The sequence below is a fragment of the Dermacentor silvarum genome, chromosome 7 (assembly GCF_013339745.2).
Source record: "Dermacentor silvarum isolate Dsil-2018 chromosome 7, BIME_Dsil_1.4, whole genome shotgun sequence".
In the NCBI taxonomy this organism is placed as follows: domain Eukaryota; kingdom Metazoa; phylum Arthropoda; class Arachnida; order Ixodida; family Ixodidae; genus Dermacentor; species Dermacentor silvarum.
Genome location: NC_051160.1, coordinates 4,346,711 through 4,367,521, shown reverse-complemented (window position 1 = coordinate 4,367,521; position 20,811 = coordinate 4,346,711). Strand labels below are relative to the sequence as shown.

Sequence of the window (20,811 nt, the reverse complement as noted above, 5' to 3'; positions counted from 1 at the left end):
ACCCAATGCCCGGTACGCGGGCGTTTTTGCATTTCGCCCCCGTCGAAATGCGGCTGCCGCAGCCGCGATTTGATGCCGCGACTGGTAATTAATCCAATAGGCCGATTTGTGCTATATAATGTACAATTCTCCATGTGAAAAAAAGAGACAGGAATTTGTCGACCTAAAAAGAAATTATTTAATTGGGAAACTCTGACATTACGCGTAAGACTTACTGCGCATATTATACATTTATAGCGAGCCAGCTATCGCGTCACCACTTCGCATTGTGGACGAAACAGCATTTTTTTTTCTTCGTCTTCATAAACTGTTGGTAAAGCAGTTGCGGATGCTAACGGACGCCGGCGGACGTCAAAAAGATTACAAGGGAATGCTTGTATACCTCAACAGCTGCAACTGCAGGAAAGAAAAAAAAAAAGAAAAGAAGTCATTTACATGCAGATATATATCAATCTGAGCAACTGATACATTGTAGGGTATTCTCATATACCCTTCGGAAGTGCTGTACTATATATGGGGGTCTATTTGCTTACTCACAGCCTCTCTCGAACGCAGCTCTTGCTGTGCGCGAGTGCAACTGACTCGTGGCTGGGCGTTCTGCGCATTCTGCGTTGAAGCACCAAACGGCGGCAGCAGCGGCAGCTTTCACCGCTGCATGCCGTATATACACAAACTCCTGGCCAAAATAACGCGGCGCACGTACTTTATTATCATTGAACATTACGTTTCAAAGCAAATTCGCGCCTCTCTCGCAATGCTGCGCTGCATTGACATTTGATACCGACCACGTCGCCAGACAAAAATGGTTGCGGAACTCGCATTGACAGACAGCTTTGCTGTAAAAGGAAAATTGACACCCACTAAACGCGTACGCGTGTCGCTTCGGCATAAAACACCGAAGCTCTTCAAACTACATTGTTTCTCCGAGGGAAGCAACACGGCACTGTCCTGCATTTTGCCGAGTGCATTGGTAGTATTGTACATACCTAAAACCACACAAGTGCTATAGATACTCTGTTGTGCGGTAATAGTTTGCGCTGACAGTGACCGACTGTGATTGTGTATCTGTTCTCATTTCTTTCTCTCTCTCAACTTTCCTGTCATTTTACCTCCCCTCTCTCCCCAGCGTAGGGTAGCAAACCGGATCTTCCCATCTCTGTCTAAAGCCACGCTGCTCCCGCATGGAACCGACGACGGCATGTAGCACTGTGGATGTATATATAAATTACTCGCTGTTTCCTTTTGTCCTCTCTCCCCTTAGGTGATCGCACGGTCGTCGCTCGCACTGCTCCATTTAGATATCATCACTGCCTTTGTTTGCTCAGTGTCGCGTGCATGGCAAGCGATATACGCCGTTATTTTACTGCGTGCGCTCGTTTATGTCGGTGTCTGTGGAACGCGAAATCCTGTCGATATTCCACACGGAACGTCACTGTATACGTATAATATACTCGTGTATCTCCATACAGATCATTCGCTATAGCAGATTTTCAAATAGCGTGAATTGTCAATGTGACGAAATTTACGGAAAGGAACATTTCGTTTTCGCTTTTTTAATATAATTATTTACCCATTTAGCGTATGCAGATTACAGGAAGAAATGTCGATGTGGTGTTCTTGATGAGAGCCGTTTAGCACAGTTTGTAACCAACTGTGCTTTTTGGAATCAGATTGGTGTAGTTGCGAGCCTGCCGTTCATGAAATATTTATTATTTCATTATAGAAAAGGATACTGTGGCAAGTTCACCAGTTTTAATCCGGTCACGAAAGAAACGCCGCCTTTGAAGAGGACAAAAGGCTGACGACCCATATACGCTCTTGTTCAAAATGTGTGTCGTCTGGCAAGTCACCTGTCGTATGGGCACGTCGTCTGTAGACCAATTAATTGAATGGGTTGATGATGTTGGAAATGTTGGCAATTTCATTCGCTGGTTTTCCTGTCCGCAACGTTTGACCGTCAAATGATTAGACAAAGGTGGCGAGACAGTAAACAAACAAAACGAGCGTATGAATGCTCGAACACACACACACACACACACACACACACACACACACACACACACACACACACACACACACACACACACACACACACGCACACGCACACGCACACACGCACACACGCACACGCACACACGCACACACGCACACACGCACACACGCACACACACACACACACACACACACACACACACACACACACACACACACACACACACACACACACGCACGCACGCACGCCCAGACGAGCTTTTAACGTTGATGCATGTGCTTCGATCGATGACTATTGTGTATACAGTGGTCGCGACAAGACAATTGGTATATGTAATGTGCGCACGGACGTGTATACTGTACTGTCAAAGAAGAAGAAGCAACTGACGCAAACGATAGAATATCGAAGAAAATCAATCATAGACGTAACAATGTGTTGACATGCTTGCACAATGAAGCAGTATGTGACTTTTAAAGGAAGGAAATTGAAGAGAAAGGTGCAGCGCTGTATAACTGTCTCTCGCTGTGAGGACACATCAACAGCACGGCACTGGGGACGGGTGAGGGTAACAAAAACAAAAAAAAAAAAAAAAATGTCGCAGTTTCACCCGAAAGGAGAAGCGCAAATTGCGATAGCAAATTAGTAGAGAGCTATACGGAGTAAGGATAGTAGTTTTATCGGCTGTATAAACTTGGACATGGAGCAGCACCAGTAACGCGCAGAACTGTTGTCGACGCCGTCGGCGTTTTGCCCGCGTTCGCACCGAACGCGCACGGCGTTGGTGACTGTTGTCGGTGCTCGGAGGTTCTCGACGAGATCAGAACGGGACACTAGTCGAGCAGCGTCGGAAGTCTTTACCACCTTCTCGCCTCGCAACGTTTTTATATAAATACGCATTTGGTGCAGCAGCTAAACGTCACCTCCCATCCCTCTCTCCCGCCCCCCCCCCCCCCCCCCGGCCTCTCGCGCGATGGAAGAAGTCGCGTTTGCTCTCTATATATATATGGTCATTGTAAAGGAGGAAAGAGACGCTTAATTCTGCAGCCCTTCAGGGAGCACGGCACAGAACGTGCGTTTGCTAGAGACATGTGCCCATGGTGCGAGTCAACACCAACCCTGTACCACATAACATGGGAGTGTACATCACACATCATCGAACCTCACATACCAAATCCAAATAGAGATCAGTGGGAGGCACTGCTGGCCAGCTCAGACCTACAGGACCAGATCCTCCTAGTCAGAAGAGTTAACAGGCTTGCGGAAGCCAGCGGAGCCCTGAAATAGGGGCCCCGACCATAGATAAGCCTCGCATGAGGCCAGCTGAATAATTTATTTTACAATAAAGCTTATTCACTCACTCACTCACTATCCGCCGTGCGTTCGCTCCTCGTGAAAGCGCGCGTCCCTCGCGCGCTTTCACTCGCACATACAGCATACGGCGCGCGGCGACGATTTAATCGCCGTTGACGTCATACGGAACCTCACGGCGACGGCGACGGCAGAAATCCGCTTTGAGTGTCCATATAATTGCTATCGCAATAATAACAGAAGAGGAAGGAGGCCTCCCAAGTCGAGTGGTAAGGCCGACCGTCCGAAGAAGACCGCACCACGAAGACAAATGGTGAACTATTAGGGCAAGCCACACGTACTGAAAAATGCGTGTATACTTATGGGAGAAAACGAACAAGCAATTCCTCAGTACTGAAACCACAAAACAAAGGAACACTTTGGCTACCTTTGTCTTGTTCTATAGCACCGTTTTTTTCCATTATCTATATGCGCCAGCCACCCAAGTTAGCATTCTGATAGATATATTTAGTCTCATTACACAATCAGCCTCTGTTCGCGTTCCAGAGTCGGCGAAACCCTGTATCGATCGCGACACGAAATGTGAAGATTCGACACGAGAGGCGCAGATTCTACACGACAGGTGCAGCTTCGACGTGACAAGGACTCTTCTCCGTTCACGATACTCCGCGCCACTCGTTGTTTGTGCAATCTGCCAGAAGATACTGCATAACGCTAGCTCGATCGCGCCGCCGACTTTCGAGACCGCGTACCGACGGACGAGCGTTGTCTTCCCGAAGCGCGCGGTTCACGATAAGAACTCACGCGAGGCAGTGGCGCACCGACGGGGGGGGATTCGGGGGTTGGAACCCCCCCCCCCCCCCCCCCCCCCCCTGAGGCCAACTTAACCCCCCCTTTTGTTTAACCCCTTCTATTTCCTTACGCATTTGAGTACTGCAATTAAGATGTAAGACGCGCAATCGTCTGCACACTCACAAAAAGCGCATTTTTTGACAATTTCCCTTGAAGAAATCGGAATTAGTGCTGTTTAGATGGTATTGGCAAACTGTCAACCCCCCCCCTGGCAGAGATCCTGGGTGCGCTACTGACGCGAGGTGAGCAAGGACAATCGAATCGAAACTTCAAGGCTAGCATTCCCTTTTGCTTTTGTTTCCCAGAACAGAAGGCGTAAGGAGACACATGCATCGAGTCGATTGCGCATCGCTGCGTCGGGGGGAGAGGGGACTCTTTTATAGCAAAGGGTTCGGAAACAGGTGTAAATATACAAACAACGCCGCAACGCGGAATATATAGGTGGACATCTATAGCAATTCCTAATATACAGCCAGGTATATATCGCAGCGAAAGGAGTAGTGATTGAGAAATGGAGTGAGGAAGGGTGTCGTCAGGGCGCTTAAATCGCTTCTGACGTGTGCACGGTTTCCCCCTCACCTCTCTGATTCTGTCCCTTTCCGCGACTATGCAAGGCGCGAGTTGTGTGAATGACATTTACTCACCCGCAGATGAGTGATATAGATGACGAGCCTGTCTACAGCGCTTGCAGTGTACATTTGTTACAGTGCACCCCCTCCCGCCATATATATATGAGAGTAAGATAGTTTGCTAGTCGTGTAGTGACACAGATGAACTCTTCGTTGTCGGGATGGTTGCATGGAGTCGGCGTCGAAAAGTGGCAGCCACAAACGTCCGATTAAGTGTTCGACACGTGAAACGCAAACACGTATACTACATCCCAAGCCTCTTGCAGTGTTGGTTACCGCCTAGTTGGAGCAGAGCAGACTGCGAGTCATCGGTTTTTATTCACCGCGAACGAACACAGTTAGCCCTGGTTAACCAGCATGCGCTCGTATATACGGAACCAGCGGCTGGCCCGAACTCGATATAGTTCCCGGGGGCCGCTGCACCGCTCGACGATACGACGAGTATGTGTACGATCTCGTTTTCTTCTCTGGGCGGTCTACCTTTCCGTCGCTCTCCCATGCTGCCTCCTCTCACCACTCTCCTCCTTTCCACGTTTTCCTCAGCTCAAGCAGACCGCTCTTCGTCGTCCACCACCCACCGACGTGCTCAACTATATCTTTCTTGTCTTGCTCTCTTTCCGGATGACACCGGGGAGGGCCCGCTTTCGTTCAATCTCGTCTGTCATCGCATCAACATTCGAGACTCCTCTAAGGCTGCCGAAAACGTAACCGACACTGCTCTGCGCTCGGTCTGGGCGGGCGCTGAAGGGGAGTGGGGCGAAGGCAGGACTCCACCGGCGCGCTCTCGACGTCTCTGTCTGTGTAGGAGAGCTAAGCGCGTATAAGAAGTAAAGAAGTAAGGACGCGCCAGAAAAAAAGAGAGCCTCGTCTGTCGCTTGCTGCTGCTGCTGCTGCTGCTGCTGCTGCTGCCGATGGTGTTTCGATGCGAGGACGGGCTGGCGAGCGACTCGGCTTGTCTGTTACTGAGAAGAGGAGGAGAAGGAAGGAGAAGGAGATGCGACGGAGGCCACGGGGGATATGTGGAGGAGGGAGTTGATGGAAACGTGGACAGCAATACAACGGCCGAAGCTGGAGGACCTAGACGGAGAAACACGTACGGTAGAAGAAACGAGGAAGAAACTGACGCGGTGCAAAAAAAAAAGTAATAAAAAGAGAAATACAGCCCGCAGAATAGCGTGGCTTTCGAGACGAAAAACCGGCCTCTGCAGCCTCGGTCGCGGCGGCGCGCTTGGTTGCGACGAGAGAGCTCTTTTTCCGCACCGGCCGCTGGAGGAGCTGCGTCGATGGTGTGCGAGAAGAGAGAGGGAGATAGCGGCCGCTCTGTGTTTTAAACAAAACACAAAGCACACATAACGGCGTCTCGGCGGGGGAGGAGGGAGGTTACGAGAGAGAGGCCGCTTAGAAGCATCCTGCCGAGGAGGAGATGTCCCTTTGAACGACTCCATTGGCTGGCGGGTTCGTGACGTCGCCTCCGGGATCCGCCTCGACCGGGGGCGTGGCGTCAGGGTTTGATTCTATGGCCGGAGGCGGCCCCAGTGTCGAATACACCAGCCTCGGCGCCTTATTTACCCAGCGGCGCAGCGCAGTGCGGGTGCGAAGGCGCCCCGCTTCGAGAAAAAAGAGGAACCCCCCCCACCACCACCGACGAACGTGTCGCGTAGCGCGTGTTTTGCTCAGGTGGTCGGTGTTGAAGAAGCCCGCGTGGTTGTGTCGTGTGTGTGTGGCGAAAACGCGCCGCGCGCGCGATACCCAGCGAGCGAGCGGCAGGAAAGAAAAGTTTGTTGTGGGCTGTGGCGACGGTGCGGTGTGTGGTCATCGGGAGTCGTCGAGCGATGCGCCAACTGCGATGACGGCGACGAGCATGTTGGGCCAGCACAAGGGCTACCAGGACGCGTCGTCCGGCTGCGCTGGCTCCATGAGCAACGGCGGATCGGGCGCGGCGGCGGCGGCCTCCATGCAGCCGTTGCAGGGCGGCTACAACATGGGCATGGCCGGCATGCACCCGGGCTACGCGCCGCAGTCGTTCGGCAACGGGCCCGCCATGACGTCGGGCTCGGCGTGCATGTCGCCCTCGGTGGCGCCGCTGGGATCGATGAACTCCATGAACTCGCTCGGACAGGCCGGCATGAACGGGGTGTCGGCGGGTCTCATCGGCGGCCTGGGTCGCGACTTCCTGCCGGCCGCCGCAGCCACGGGTCCCGGCAGCGCGCCGTCCTCCGGGGCGGGCCCGGACTCCCCGGGCGCCCTGCAGAGGGCCCGCGCCGACTCCAAGGCGTACCGGCGGTCGTACACGCACGCCAAGCCGCCTTACTCGTACATCTCGCTCATCACCATGGCCATCCAGAACAGCCCGAGCAAGATGCTGACGCTAAGCGAGATCTACCAGTTCATCATGGACCTGTTCCCCTACTACCGCCAGAACCAGCAACGCTGGCAGAACTCCATACGCCACTCGCTCAGCTTCAACGACTGCTTCGTCAAGGTGCCCCGCACGCCGGACAAGCCGGGCAAGGGATCCTTCTGGACGCTGCACCCGGACTCGGGCAACATGTTCGAGAACGGCTGCTACCTGCGGCGCCAGAAGCGCTTCAAGTGCGAGAAGCGAGAGGCCGTGCGGCAGGCGCAGAAGACCACCACGGGTGGCAGCCACCACCACAACTCCAAGGCCAAGATGGCCGCCGAGTCTCCGGGACACATGATGCAGCCCCCTCCTCCGCAGCACCACCAACAACAGCAGCAGCATCAGCAGCAGCAACAGCAACACGCGCAACAGCAGCAGCAGCATCAATCGCAGCATCAGCAGCAGCACCACGCGTTGGCGCCCACCTCGAATCCGGCCATGCTGGGCATGGGCTACGGATCGCACCAGGACCCGTCCAGCTGTTGTTCCCCGGCCATGGGCCCTCACCACGCGCTACACGAGTCCTTGCTCAAGGTGGGTTTCCCCCCCTGCCCCCGCCCGCGCGGTGAGGGGGCAGCACCTGCACACACACACATCTCTACAGTTGGCACCACTAACGAAACGTGATCGCGACAGCGTTAAGGCAACCGTACCAAAAATAACCGTATATAGCCATACGTCTATATAGCCACGAGGTCGCTAATACCGGACCCACGCACCGTTGCTGTGGTATGTAAGCTTGCTACGCAGCCTCAACCGCGATAATCTCTCCATATACGTCAGGATAGACAAAAAGTGCGACCTGTTGCCCGTAGTTTTGATCGAGTTACGATTTTGGCTGGCTGCAAAGATCAGTCCAGTATGGGGAGTATTGTATGCAAGCAGAGTTCCAGCTAAGAACCCCTTTTTGTTCTACGCATGCGCTAGCTCAGTTTCACTTGCTTGAACACAGCAGGAGCTGAAACCGTGACATTCCTTCCCAGGCACAACAAGCTCCAAAGCTGCGGTGCATACAGTTGAATGCGAATCCTCTGTTGTATAAAGACGCATGCAGGCTCGCCCAGAATTCAGTATGCCTCTGTAGTTTTTCGTTATGTCCTGGTAGTTATATAGTTCTTGTGATGCATATAACTATATCGATTGTGAAGGAAGTTTCTTGGGTGATGCAGAACATTCTTCTATGGCGGTGTACCGACTAGCCCAACAAGAGGTTCTCGCCGACATTTTCTTGCACATAGTGAGAGGCACCCTAATAGGCTTTAAAGGACATATGTCTTTCGTGTGGACAAATACTGGCCCATCGAGGCTATATGGAGCCTCATCGGTGCATGCATCATTGCACATACCGTAACTAAAAGGGTCATCGAAGTTCGTCATGGCGACGACCTCCTACGCAGCGGTGATAGTCGACAGCATGAGTTCACCCACTGCGATGATAAGCTTCGCTTCCGAGTGCTGTGAAATCAGTGCAGTTCGAGGAAACGCTTGGCCCATAAAACCAAGGGCATCTCGTTTTCCGCCGAACAATGCTCGTTCTTTAAAGGAGTGTATCGCGATTGCTCAGAGAGCTTGGCCAGCATATAAGTTAAGCCCACTGGCAGTGAAACAGGCTGGCCTGCACAACCATGGCACGTCGCATTCTATGAGGCTGTTTTGACGTCATCGTTATCGCCGTTGTGAAAACCTCTCGGACAATTTCATAACGTGAAGCGAGCAAATTTTGGTCCGTGCACGTAGTGGTCATATACGTACACGCATTCTGGTGGCAATTTGTGGCTATGAGGCTCTTGAATAGTTTTAGGCGAAGTCATCACCACCAACTCTGGGAGCACGAAAAGAAATACACCTGTTGCTGTCAGTATACACGCCAACCCGAGTCCGGGAACATGGCAGTTGATGAGCAAATATTTTGATAGGGTTCTTGGGATCGGTGCTGGGAGCATCTGCCGACATCAAGAAGCAGTATTCGAGAATATTATGCGTTATGGGATGGGTATGTGCGGACAAAAAGTTGCGTTTTGGGCTATACGAAGCGGTTATCGTTGTAGCGCGCTGTAAATGCTGAAGTTAACGTGACTTTAAAGCCATTTCACCGTCTCGTGAGTCCTAACTTGGGTATCGTCTGGATGACGCGTCGAAGAACGAAAATGGCGTGTCGATCGAAACTTAGCTGCTTAATGCTTGATCTCGTACTTGCAAACCAATTCGCGAATGGCGTGAGCTTTTCTCGAATATCAGCTCTAAATCTAAAACCCACGGGTGGATGTCTCATTTTCCATTTAATTACTTCTCTCCGCCTAGCGGGTTTCCGCTGAACTATTACGTCAAACACTTATTTTACAGTGTATACGCCACAAAGGGGTAGCTGACGTCGCATGTACATGCACTGAAGTCTTCTTTGCACTAACATGTATAAAACAAATTAACACCATATTATCGGGTTTAACGTCCAGAATTAAGCAACACACATGGGTATGACAGACGACGTACATAGCTTTGAGCTCCGTGTTTCCTTCGACCACTTGGGTTTTTGTTTAATGTGCACATAAAATCATATTGTAAAATAAATCTAAGTTGATCAGGGAGTTTTTCTTTTTAATTCTGACCTGCTCAGGGGAATGCGGCCAGTATCAAATTCGCGAAGTGGTACTCAGCAAGTTGAATGCCATAAATGAACTACCGTCGAAAGAATTTAAAACGAAGTTCTTGGGGTCGAAATCATTCGTTATACAGCTTACTTCGTTGTAAAGGTCGCCACTGCACAGCACACGATAGAACTTGGACAGCATTATTCATTCGTTAGGCAGGTAATTTCGCCGTAGAGGCGTTCATTGAAGAAATATGCTCGACTGCAAGTGGAATACGGCCCGAGCAGCAACAGAACATGTAGGGTGTACCTGGCTCACAAAGAGTAAGAATGTAGCAGTAGATAGATGGATGGATAGATAGACAGATAGATCGAAATAGATAGGTTATACGGATAGATAGGTAGAAAGATACGTATATAGATGAGACAGGCAGATGGAGATAGATTTGCCGGATAGATAGATAGATAGATAGATAGATAGATAGATCGATAGATAGATAGATAGATAGATAGATAGAAAGAAAGATAGGTATATAGATGAGACAGGTAGATAGAGATACGAGAGTTGCCGGATAGATAGATAAGGCAGATAGATAGATCGAAATAGATAGGTTATACGGATAGATAGGTAGAAAGATACGTATATAGATGAGACAGACAGATAGAGATAGATTTGCCGGATAGATAGATAGATAGATAGATAGATAGATAGATAGATAGATAGATAGATAGATAGATAGATAGATAGATAGATAGATAGATAGATAGATTCTCACTTTAATGAAAGCTGGAGATGTGTGACAAACGGCGAGGCATGCTACTCCTGAGTGTTGGGTGAGAAATATGATATGCCCAATCATCACAAACGCACATACGGCTCATACGCGTACACACCCTAAAACTCTTAACTTTGTCTCGTTAAGAGCCCCGCATCTTTTACAAATAATGGAAGGGCGCATATTCGACGCGCCCAAAGTGCAGGTGGGGCTTCCACAAGGGCGGATAGCGATATCGCACAGCTCTAACAGAATATAGCGAAAAATTGAAAGCTGGGTAAATTAAGTATACACTGTCCAGTTTGCTATCCTAAGTAGGGGCGGAGAGGAGGACAGGAGAGGACACCGGATGAGGCACAGCGTTTATAAGATATTTGCACATTACCTTTGAAATACGCGTATAGTTCCATCCCGCCGATCGACTGCCGTGACGCAAGACGATTCAGAGCATTTCACAGCACGCTGCGGCGAATCGCAGGGTTCGGTTATAGGGCTATACGCTGGAGCAAAATCATTACGAGTTATGGGTCGTCCGCGTTATATCGTGCGTAAAACACCACACTCGCTGCGCGCATATCCGCCGCAGTATTGGGCAACGTAACGACGTTGTTAAATAGTCGCGACAGGGGAAGGAATCATAACGAGTGGGCCTGCATATACGGCCGTCATCTCGATGCATCGTCCGCTTTAATTCGCCCTCGTGTAGCAAGCCTGAAATATTGCGAAAGGGTTCGGACAAGAGCCCATCCTATTTCAAGTTAACTTTGCGCACATAGTCGGTTGATCGTGAGCTAAGTGCGGACGATCTGCGATGACGAAATTTGGAGCTTTCGACGGGGAGAACTGAATAGCGTGAGCATGCATCCTTGGTGGTTTGGCGACAGCGAGGATGTTACTCCATACCCTGACAGTGACTTCCATGACAGTTTTAGGCATGTGATGATGTTCGTAATGATTCATTTACTCCCACTATTTCGGGCTGCAGTAGTTAGCATTTAGCGACGTGTGATGTAGATGATATCCAATGGGCATGCAAGCGAGTATTGTACTGTCTTCACTGACACCTTGTATAAGCCGTTCATGATGTGACTGGATTCTCCTATAATGTGTGTTCCGTTTATATATAGACTTGTCAGCGTGTTGATTTGTCAGATTAGGCGGCATTCATCAAACGCCGTGTGGTTTATTTTTATTTAAGGCAAATAACCTTGATCAGGGGTGTTTTCTGTCGAACGAAAAAGAAAAAAAGAAAGAAAGGCAAATTATTCATTTGACATGATGCTGTTTTCATCAGTGAAATATTCCGCATATCATATTACGAAGAAATGCTAACGAAGTCAAATTAACACGGCGTTTGTTAATACAAAATGGACAACTTTCGCATTCGTACATGGCGAGTAAAAATGCCGTGTAAGAATGTCGTAGCTTTGCGTAAATACTTATACGGCCTTTAATGACATCACAATTTACCCTCTAACGAAGCGAAATTTTCTTTTCTTGAATTGCCCATCCTGACGAGTTTTTTTCGGGATCGAAGGGAAATGTGGGCGACGATGTGCTATACATTCGGAAACCTGAATAAAACTCGCCGCGTAAACGCAGTAGTTGAGTGCATAGAATTTTGAGCATATATATATATATATATATATATATATATATATATATATATATATATATATATATATATATATATGCGTTTTTTTTTCTTTGCTCCATCTGACAGTCTTATTTTTTATTTCTTTTGTTCTCCCCTTTCCATGAAAGGACTCAGCGCCAGCGTATGCAACGTCACTCATAAAGCAAATATACTGTGTACTTGACCTCCTCCGTATATCGACGGCACACACATCTATCGAAGGCGTCGCTGTGATATCTCTGGCAAACTTTCTTTGCCATGTCCGCAAATAGCGTCTGAAAAGCATCACGCTATGCAGACGTGTGCACGCCAGCGTCCCTTTGTGCTTTTTCTTTTGCTACTTTATTCAGTTATTTCACCTCCGGCGTAAATGTGTACATACCGCGAATATATATATATATATATATATATATATATATATATATATATATATATATATATATATATATATATGGTCATTGAGCAATCGCATCAATATTGTCCTCCCACGCGCTTTCATGGAAGCTTGCGCCGTTAATCTCTATTGACAATCGTGTTGGTCAATATTTTCTTAGTATTACACTTCTTCTGTCTGCAATCTGTGTACCAATGTGTGTGTATATATATATCTTCCGCGTTGACACGTCAATAGCGTATACAACGTTATGTGAGGGTTGCGTCACCTAAGGGGCTGGGTTTCCTCAGTACAGCGTCATACAAACCTGTTGCCAAGTTGTTCGTCTGCTCCTGTGAACTGTAACCAGACGAATGCTGTAGTGTTTGACGTGAGAATGATTCAGTGCGCGTAATGGGGGAATGTCAATTTATTACAATTCATTTTGTTTCGGCAATTCATACCAGAATTGAAAGAAAAAGAAATGCGGTGAGCAAAGACGAAACGCTTGTCATGCGACAGCTTGACCACGCTCCCTTACAGGAAAATGTTGGCAGACAATGAATCCTGTTTACGAAAATAACTTAGCTGCGAAAAAGTAGGGGATACGTAACGAGCGTCACAGGCTGAAATACACATTCATACAAAAAGGCAATGGTGACAAAAATTATCTTGCTGTTACGCAGGAGCACATCTCGTGCACAAGAACAAAGCAAACATATTGACCTTGGCTTTGAATGGTAAAACATACTTTCATAAAAAAAAAGCAATATTGACAACATTTTTTTGCTTCAGAACAATACTGCTTCTGAATAAAAAAAATGCAAACATCGAATTCCGGCATTTGAATGGTCAATACCAAATCAAAATAATAAAAAAATGACTCACACGGTACCGAGAAAAAATAAGTTTAAATCAATTTGCCTATCACAAAAGTGCTATGTCGGTACCTAAAGAAGTCAGCTTATTCGGAAGACGATGCGATGCAATTTCGTCTATAATTCCATTTTGAACACTCTTGCATTCATGATTTGTCCCGCAGAAAGGCATCGACCACATGGTATTCTTGCGAAGGCTGTGTTTGCTTTCTGAAGGCATCCTGTAGATTACACAGTGATAAGATTTCCATGTTATTGAGTTTTACACTCATTTTGTATAAGACAAATAGTCTGTCGTCACATGATTGATAAAAGGGTAAAATACGCTATACGTAAGGAACAGGTTACGTCAGTGTGCGTCTCATGGATCGCACGCAGCATGTCGCAGAGCTTTCTTTTCGAGTACGTAAATTTTATTTGTATTTAATTGATATATTGTACCTCATAGTAAGGAAAAATATTTTGATTGGGCTGAAAAAAATTGCGTTTCATATGATATGCTGGAGTCTTCTAAGCAGTGCATCTCGACAGTCACTTGACACTCCAACGAATTTTGTTAGACTATTGCTATAACTCGTTTGATTTTGCGAGTTCCATAGCAAATGTTCATTGAATATCCACCTCTACAAGTTTCGTCTCTGAGGCCAATTCAATTGTTTCTGGACCAATGCTGAGAACTAAAATTATAACTTATACACTTCTGGTATGGTGTAAATAAAATTGCTTTCGTTTTTTTTTTTTGTTTTTTTTTAGTAAGTACCATTTGCGGCGGAATTTTCAATGCTCCATTCATTTAGCTTAACTCTTTCTTTAGTCGATAGCTTCTTCGTGCTGACGTCATAGGCGGGTTTTCTCGACTGTGCTAATATAGGAATCAACCGAGCGCCCGCTCTTAGCAGCTTGTCCTGCAGCTCGTCTATGACAAGATTTCACCGTGATTGACTTACAACTAATTAATTTAGATAGTATGTTACAGTTGCTAAATTCAAGCCATTTAGTGATCGATGCACGTCCTGGTACATTATCTTTTATTTTAAAGCTAAAGAGCAATCGCTCATACCGCTTGGGAGAGGGGAGGGAGTGTTCACATATTACAGGCACACATGATAAAGTAAACCAATTACAGTAAATAATGAACAACATTTACAAGAATCAGTTTCAGTGAGAAGAATAACGGGATTTGATAGGTTCGATATTGGCTATTTGTATAGCTAATGTTATGTACGATATTGGTTATTTATATTGTGTATGTATGCAAGATTGGCCCGGGAAGTGTTATCCAGCGATACTCGCGGCTCTATTGTCTGGATTCATCGTCTGCTTGTTTCGTATGGTTGTAAATAGCGCCAGTCTGGCGATATCTACCTCTAAAACGTGCTATATGTAAGTACATTGGCGTTTCATGCATGCATAAAACCGCGAATATATGGCGCGGGACGTATTGGTGACGCGAATCACGTGACAGGCTGCTGGCTCGAGATGTCTACTAAGGGGACCTACCTCGCCTGATGACAGGGTTCATTGCTACAGTTGATACAGGTGTCCTGAGGAGTTGTTGAACATTAATTATCAGTTTTCGTTGGTTAGGCTTTTTGATAACAACTGTACGGAGAGGTTGGTGCTTACATATGGCGCCAGCTACTCCTGCTCTCTAACTTGACAGTCGTGATCATAATGCTCATAACAAAACAACGACTAGAAGACAAAAGAAAACAGGACCATATCTTCTAAAGTTCGCGTACAGAAAATATAAATATTCAAACAATATAAATGTTCACGAACATGAATGTATTTGGGCAGTTGCAAATGGTGTCAAGTTGTGTAGATTGTATTGTCTTGTACAAGGAATGTCCATGAGCATGGTTGACATGGCAAAGAGTCTCTGGCTCTCAAAACCTCCGTTGTGGCAAAATCGCATTATCTGCAACAGTCTTATCTGTATCGTTTTAAAAGGTGAGGAGCAGATGGTATGCAGGCCTCGTATGCTGACATCGCGGACGGCGCGAGTCACGCCGATGAGCTGGTCCTACTTTTTTTGTTTTGTCTTTAGGATTCTGATACGACATCTTGAGTGATAAGATACGTCAGCTGAACGCTGGAGTTTGGCGTGATTGATACCACACAGCCACAGCATGCTGTGGCTGCGTGGTATGCCCCACCGCGCACTTTATATGGAACCATTTTCACGCATATTTTAACGCTTAAGCCATCCCATCCAGACTGCCCGTCCACGTACGCGTACAGCTTTTGTCGCTCCATTTTTCTTCCGAGCAGCATGGACTGGAACTAACTACCTCACCTTGGTTACTGCCGTCAGTTGCAAAGCGTTATTCACATAAATACCGTCATTACTTAATTTTCCACTTGACCATATGTGTTTACAGTATATTAACATGCTTTCATTTCACTGATATCTAATATTGACTGTGTTTATTATTTTTTTTAATTTTAAGGTCTGTGTTCGCTGTACTACTGCGTTTACATTTAAATGCACTTATCTGCCCGAGTTTGCTGATTTCATTTTTTTGGATCTATCTACGGCGAAGTTTTACTTTTTATTATTTTCAAATGTCCGCAATGCATCTCGCTAAATTGTATTATGCCATTTACAGAAAAATACCTTACAATAATTCGGTTATGACCCTTAAATTTTACGTTTACAAATGCCTAATTACACGCACTTATGCGTTTCACAAGACATGTATTTTCTACCGTATTCACGTACTCATCATGAACGAGGGCGGTAAATAGGGAGCAGCGATGTATCGTGGCGCCGAGCATCGGGTGCCGAACATTATAACGACGGTAAATTATCATGGCAAATAAGGTCTGCGGAATTCCGCCAGTATCATGATAGCGAAAAATTGTCATACAACCGAATGCGGCACGAAGCTACAATGGAAATTCATACGGGTTTCTCAGAAAAAACGCTTCGCAGTTGAGCAAATTGTTTTTTTAACCCTCTTTGCCTTTATTGTCATTCATACTGACTGCGTGAGAAAATATGTGTCTTATGAGACGCATAAGCGCGTGGTATTAGGTATTTGTAAGCGTGAAATTTAAGGGTCATAACCAATTTCTTCCGGACCAGGCCGAATTTTTCCTCAACTGCGAAACTTTCTTTCTGAGAGCTTCGGGCTACATTCGGGTGGATGAAAATTTTCCCCTTTCGTGAATTATAATGCACCAATTAGCTACCAGCAACGTGTTTTATTGATCCTTCGTCCCCTTTATTTCCTCGCTACAAGGCCTCGCATCATCTTCAGTGGTCACAAGGTCAGCTAGAAGTTGACTGTAAAAGTGTGTAGTACAAAGTATGAAGAGAAGTTTTAATTATTCGGCGTTTAACAGAATTTATCGAAATAAAAGAGGTCAACAATTTCGTTCTAAGGTATGACGTGACAGGAGACGTGAAAACCAAGTCCCCAAAAGTTACACGCTGAAATGATCACACCATAAAATGTTCATATTGCACACAAAACAAAGTTTGAAGAACGTGTCCACAAAGAAAACAGCCGCGGGTGCAAAATGTCAGAAAATGAACCAAGAAGAGAGTTACAGGCGACCGAATTCATCGCAATATCCAGACGTTCGTTGTCTTGTAGCTTCCTGCATGCCATTTCTCATGACGTCCATTATTGCTCAGCTTTCCTTAGCCTTTTTAGAACAAATGTTTCATAAGGATTCGTTCATAGTTGGGATGAAACAGTTTCAACAGCGTGTGCCTTCGCACTAAATTTCTTTAATATTAACACGTATACTTATTAAACGTAAAGATTTTAAAACATACAATTTTTCTTTTTCCTTTTGGCGGTGAAGATTTATTCGAGACCCTTTGGAGCTGGTGCAGTTCAATTAAAAGGGGGTGCTGGTCGTTTGAAGCGTAGCAATGGAGATCTTTAGCTTTGCGTGATACGTTTTAGGAATCTGCGCATGCGCCCCGTCTGTGCAGAACCGCGCCAAGCATGCCGAGAGATCAACGTTTTAGCATACCGTCATTGCCTACTGTGATAGAGCGTAGAACCGAATCAATGGCGCAGTGAAGAATTGCGCTTTTAAAGCGTTCGCTTCGCTCATCCCCAACGAGCCTACATGCAACTCTTGTAAGTCGCTCGTGTACGTGTATTCATCCGCTCGTGTGCTTACTTACATTCAGGCGCACGTCAAAAAATCCCAGGAGGTCAAAATTAATCCACCGTCCCTCAGTGCGGCAAGCCTCGTATATAATCAGATCGTGGTTATGGCATGTAATACTCCATAGTCTAATAAACGACATGACTAATTAGCTACCAGGAGAATGATGTGTATACATGAATTTGTCTAATCTTCGCGCTTGTGGCTTCTGGTGTTGTTCTGGCGCCACTTATTACGCTTTGTCTCATTAATTTATCAAGCAGACATACTTTTCTAAAGGCATGGAGTATCTGCGCACATGCGTAATCATGCTGAATTGTTGTGTTCGTAACGAAAAACTTTATTTAGAACGCTCAATATCCAAAGTGACGAAGCCGTTTGAAGCCAGAAGGAAGAAGTTTAGGCAAATCCGTATGCGACCCCCAACCGTCGTACTCGCCGCTCTCGCACACAGTGGCGCCCGACTTCCTTCTAGCAATTTGTGTAGGAAACTGCCGCACATTTCACGTGATTCGCTACGATTTCGACGCGGAAAAAAAAGACCCCACCCCGTTAGGGCAGAAGTCCTGCGAAAATTCCATGTTTAGAAAAAGTTTATTTCAACAAAAGACGATACGAACCATGCAAGGGTCATAATGACGACACATTTCCACTAGGAGGATAACATAAACCAAGTACGGAGCACTGTATATACACGGAACGTTTTCGAAGAAATGTCCGAGTCCACACTCACTAACATATAACCACGCCGACCCACGGAAACGCACAGTTACGCATAAACTAATTGTCGCATATATTAAATGATGTTCAGTACATTCAGCGTACACAAGTGGCCGTGCACACGTCGAATAGAGAAGAGCAAAATTCGATGCTTACCTACAGGCGATTTTGTTTTTCTTTAACGCGATATTTTTCGGTGGTCACTTTCGCTCGAGTTCACAGTGGTCTTTATGTGCGAATTTTCTTTTTGGATCTCTGCCAACTGCGGTGATCTCGCGGCATTTACCAATAACTTCGTCATGAGCGTTTTTCTTTTAACCTATTGTTGGAGTGTTTGCTACTTTATGCCGACGCATGCGCTATACCATGCATACAGAAGTCGCTGTGTTCCTACGGAGCAATTTCTATAGTAATATTTATGAGAGAAACAAGCGAACACGTGTGAACTTGTTGTTTTAGAGTAGAAGCTTCAGGCTACTACCATGGCCGCTCGTTTTTCTTTTTTTTTTAATTCAGCGGCCGTGCTACTACGATAGGTCGCCTACCACAGAATCAAATGGCAACAACGTCATGGCCCGACATGGCGACGCCCAGCCTGCCGGCTCCAGGAGTAGCGATTTCCGCCACAATCGCCCCCTTCTCGGGTAGCGAATGCTGTTCTAGGCTCTCGTTTCCGTTCATCTTATCTCAGCAGCAAATTTACGACATTAGGCGTCTCTCGGAGGAGGAACAACTTTATTAAAAACACCAGTCAATGAACGTCGGGAGAGAAATCCTTCTCCCCCGTCGCCCCTAGCCGTCGGCCGGAATACCTTTTCGTTACATTTCGTTACTTTTCGGAATACGATTTCGTTATAGTTTAGGCGCCGTTAGACTAGTAAAAACAGAGTCATTAAAGCGCTGCTGTGTTAACTTTCGCCAATCTGTCACAGTAGCGGGATAACTTGAATTGGCATACGTTACTATCGCCAAAATCACGACGTGGTGTTAGCTAATTAGCAAGGCATAACCAATTATTTTAGTAATTATTCAATTTTTAGTGTATTCTCGGGCCCCTTTCACGGCCGGAAAAACACCTTTGTATAGCAGGTATTGAGCATCAGAAAGTTGTATCAGGAGTTTTCCATGTTGCTGTACAATTTTCTCATTCACACATTTCGTCTAATTGCAATATTTAAGAAGTTCATTAATTAATTAAGACTAATTATGTAATTAGGCGGAACGCAAAAAATAATCTGAGTGTTTCCAAGCGACGGTAAACATTGCCTTGGTTACGTCCACCTACGTGGCATATGCACATTTTTAAATCTTGGTGCACGATACTTGGGACCCCCTGTATAATTCGAATGGCCGACAGTGCTGCATGTGATGTCTGCGGCTGCGAAGCATAGACCGCCTGTCGTGCCCCTGTCCTCGATTCGATATACACTCAATGTACAAGGCATCGCGGCGACTAGACGATTGCCCACGGTTCGCACAGACGCTGCTGAAACACTGTCCCCATCCAACATCCACTAATGGTAGTGAAGGCACTTTTCTGCTCTTCTGAAAACGACTGAAAGCGCCTTTGACCACGTGGTGCTGTCCACGCACGTGCACACGTTCACCACTTCCTTTCTCTATGTCGTCTTTCTGTTCCCCTTGTCCCTTCTCCCAGCGTAGGGAATCCAACAAGACGCTCTTCTGGATAGCATTCTTGCCTTCTCTCTTTCATTTAAATCCCCCCTCTCTCTGTAAACGCAAGGAGTGAAACAATGAATGAATGGATCAATAAATCGATCACTGATGAAAGCGTTCCCTCTGTGTTTCGCTCTGGCGCAGGTGGACCCGCACTACAACCCGTCGAGCCACCCGTTCTCGATCAACAGCATCATCGCGGCGAACGAGAGCAAGGCCGACCTGAAGCTGTACGAGATGTCCCAGTACGGCGGCTACAACTTGTCGCCACCGCTCGCGGGCCACACGGCTCTGCCCAACGACTCGTCGGCGGGCTACTACCACCCGTCGCTCTATTCCATGTACCAGTCGGCGACGCCCAGCCTCTGAGACGAGGAGCTGCGGGACTTCTGAAGAGGCCTCCCGCACGCTGTGTAGCTCTTTTTTCCTCCGCGAGAGGGCGCCTCACGTGCTCCTCCCGGCAGACTCGGCACCCGCAGGATCGTTGGACACCGGCGACGTGGCGCATGCTGTTCAAGACCAAGGCCGGAGATGGCGTCCGCGCACCCATGTGTTTGCGGGGATAGATGAACCGTCCTGACCACCACCACCACTCGAGAGCGTCCCGTCGACGCTGCTGGCCTGCTGAGAAGCGAATCGCCCCGACGAACAACCGGTGGAATCGCTGGAACGGAGAGAAGACCTTCGGGACGCAGTTGGGGCTCAGAGACCGCAGCGCTCCCTGTCGGCTCGCGTATGTAGCCACGAAAGACATCGCGTTGCTTCCTCTGTTGTCGCCGCAAGCTTGCGTTTGCCATCGGCTGAAGGTTGACGTGCGCAGGTTGGAAGCAGCGTGCTTCCTTCTGGA

General features: G+C 47.1%; 1 protein-coding gene across 1 annotated transcript; it reads left to right on the top strand.

Annotated features, from left to right (window-relative positions):
• Window positions 1-6,628: 6,628 nt before the first annotated feature.
• LOC119457457 (silk gland factor 1-like) lies at window positions 6,629-20,475 on the top strand. The gene is made up of 2 exons (XM_037719023.2): window positions 6,629-7,717; window positions 20,109-20,475. Exons 1-2 carry the CDS (start codon window positions 6,629-6,631, stop codon window positions 20,331-20,333), a joined length of 1,314 nt encoding a protein of 437 aa, XP_037574951.1. The 3' UTR covers window positions 20,334-20,475.
• Window positions 20,476-20,811: the final 336 nt, after the last annotated feature.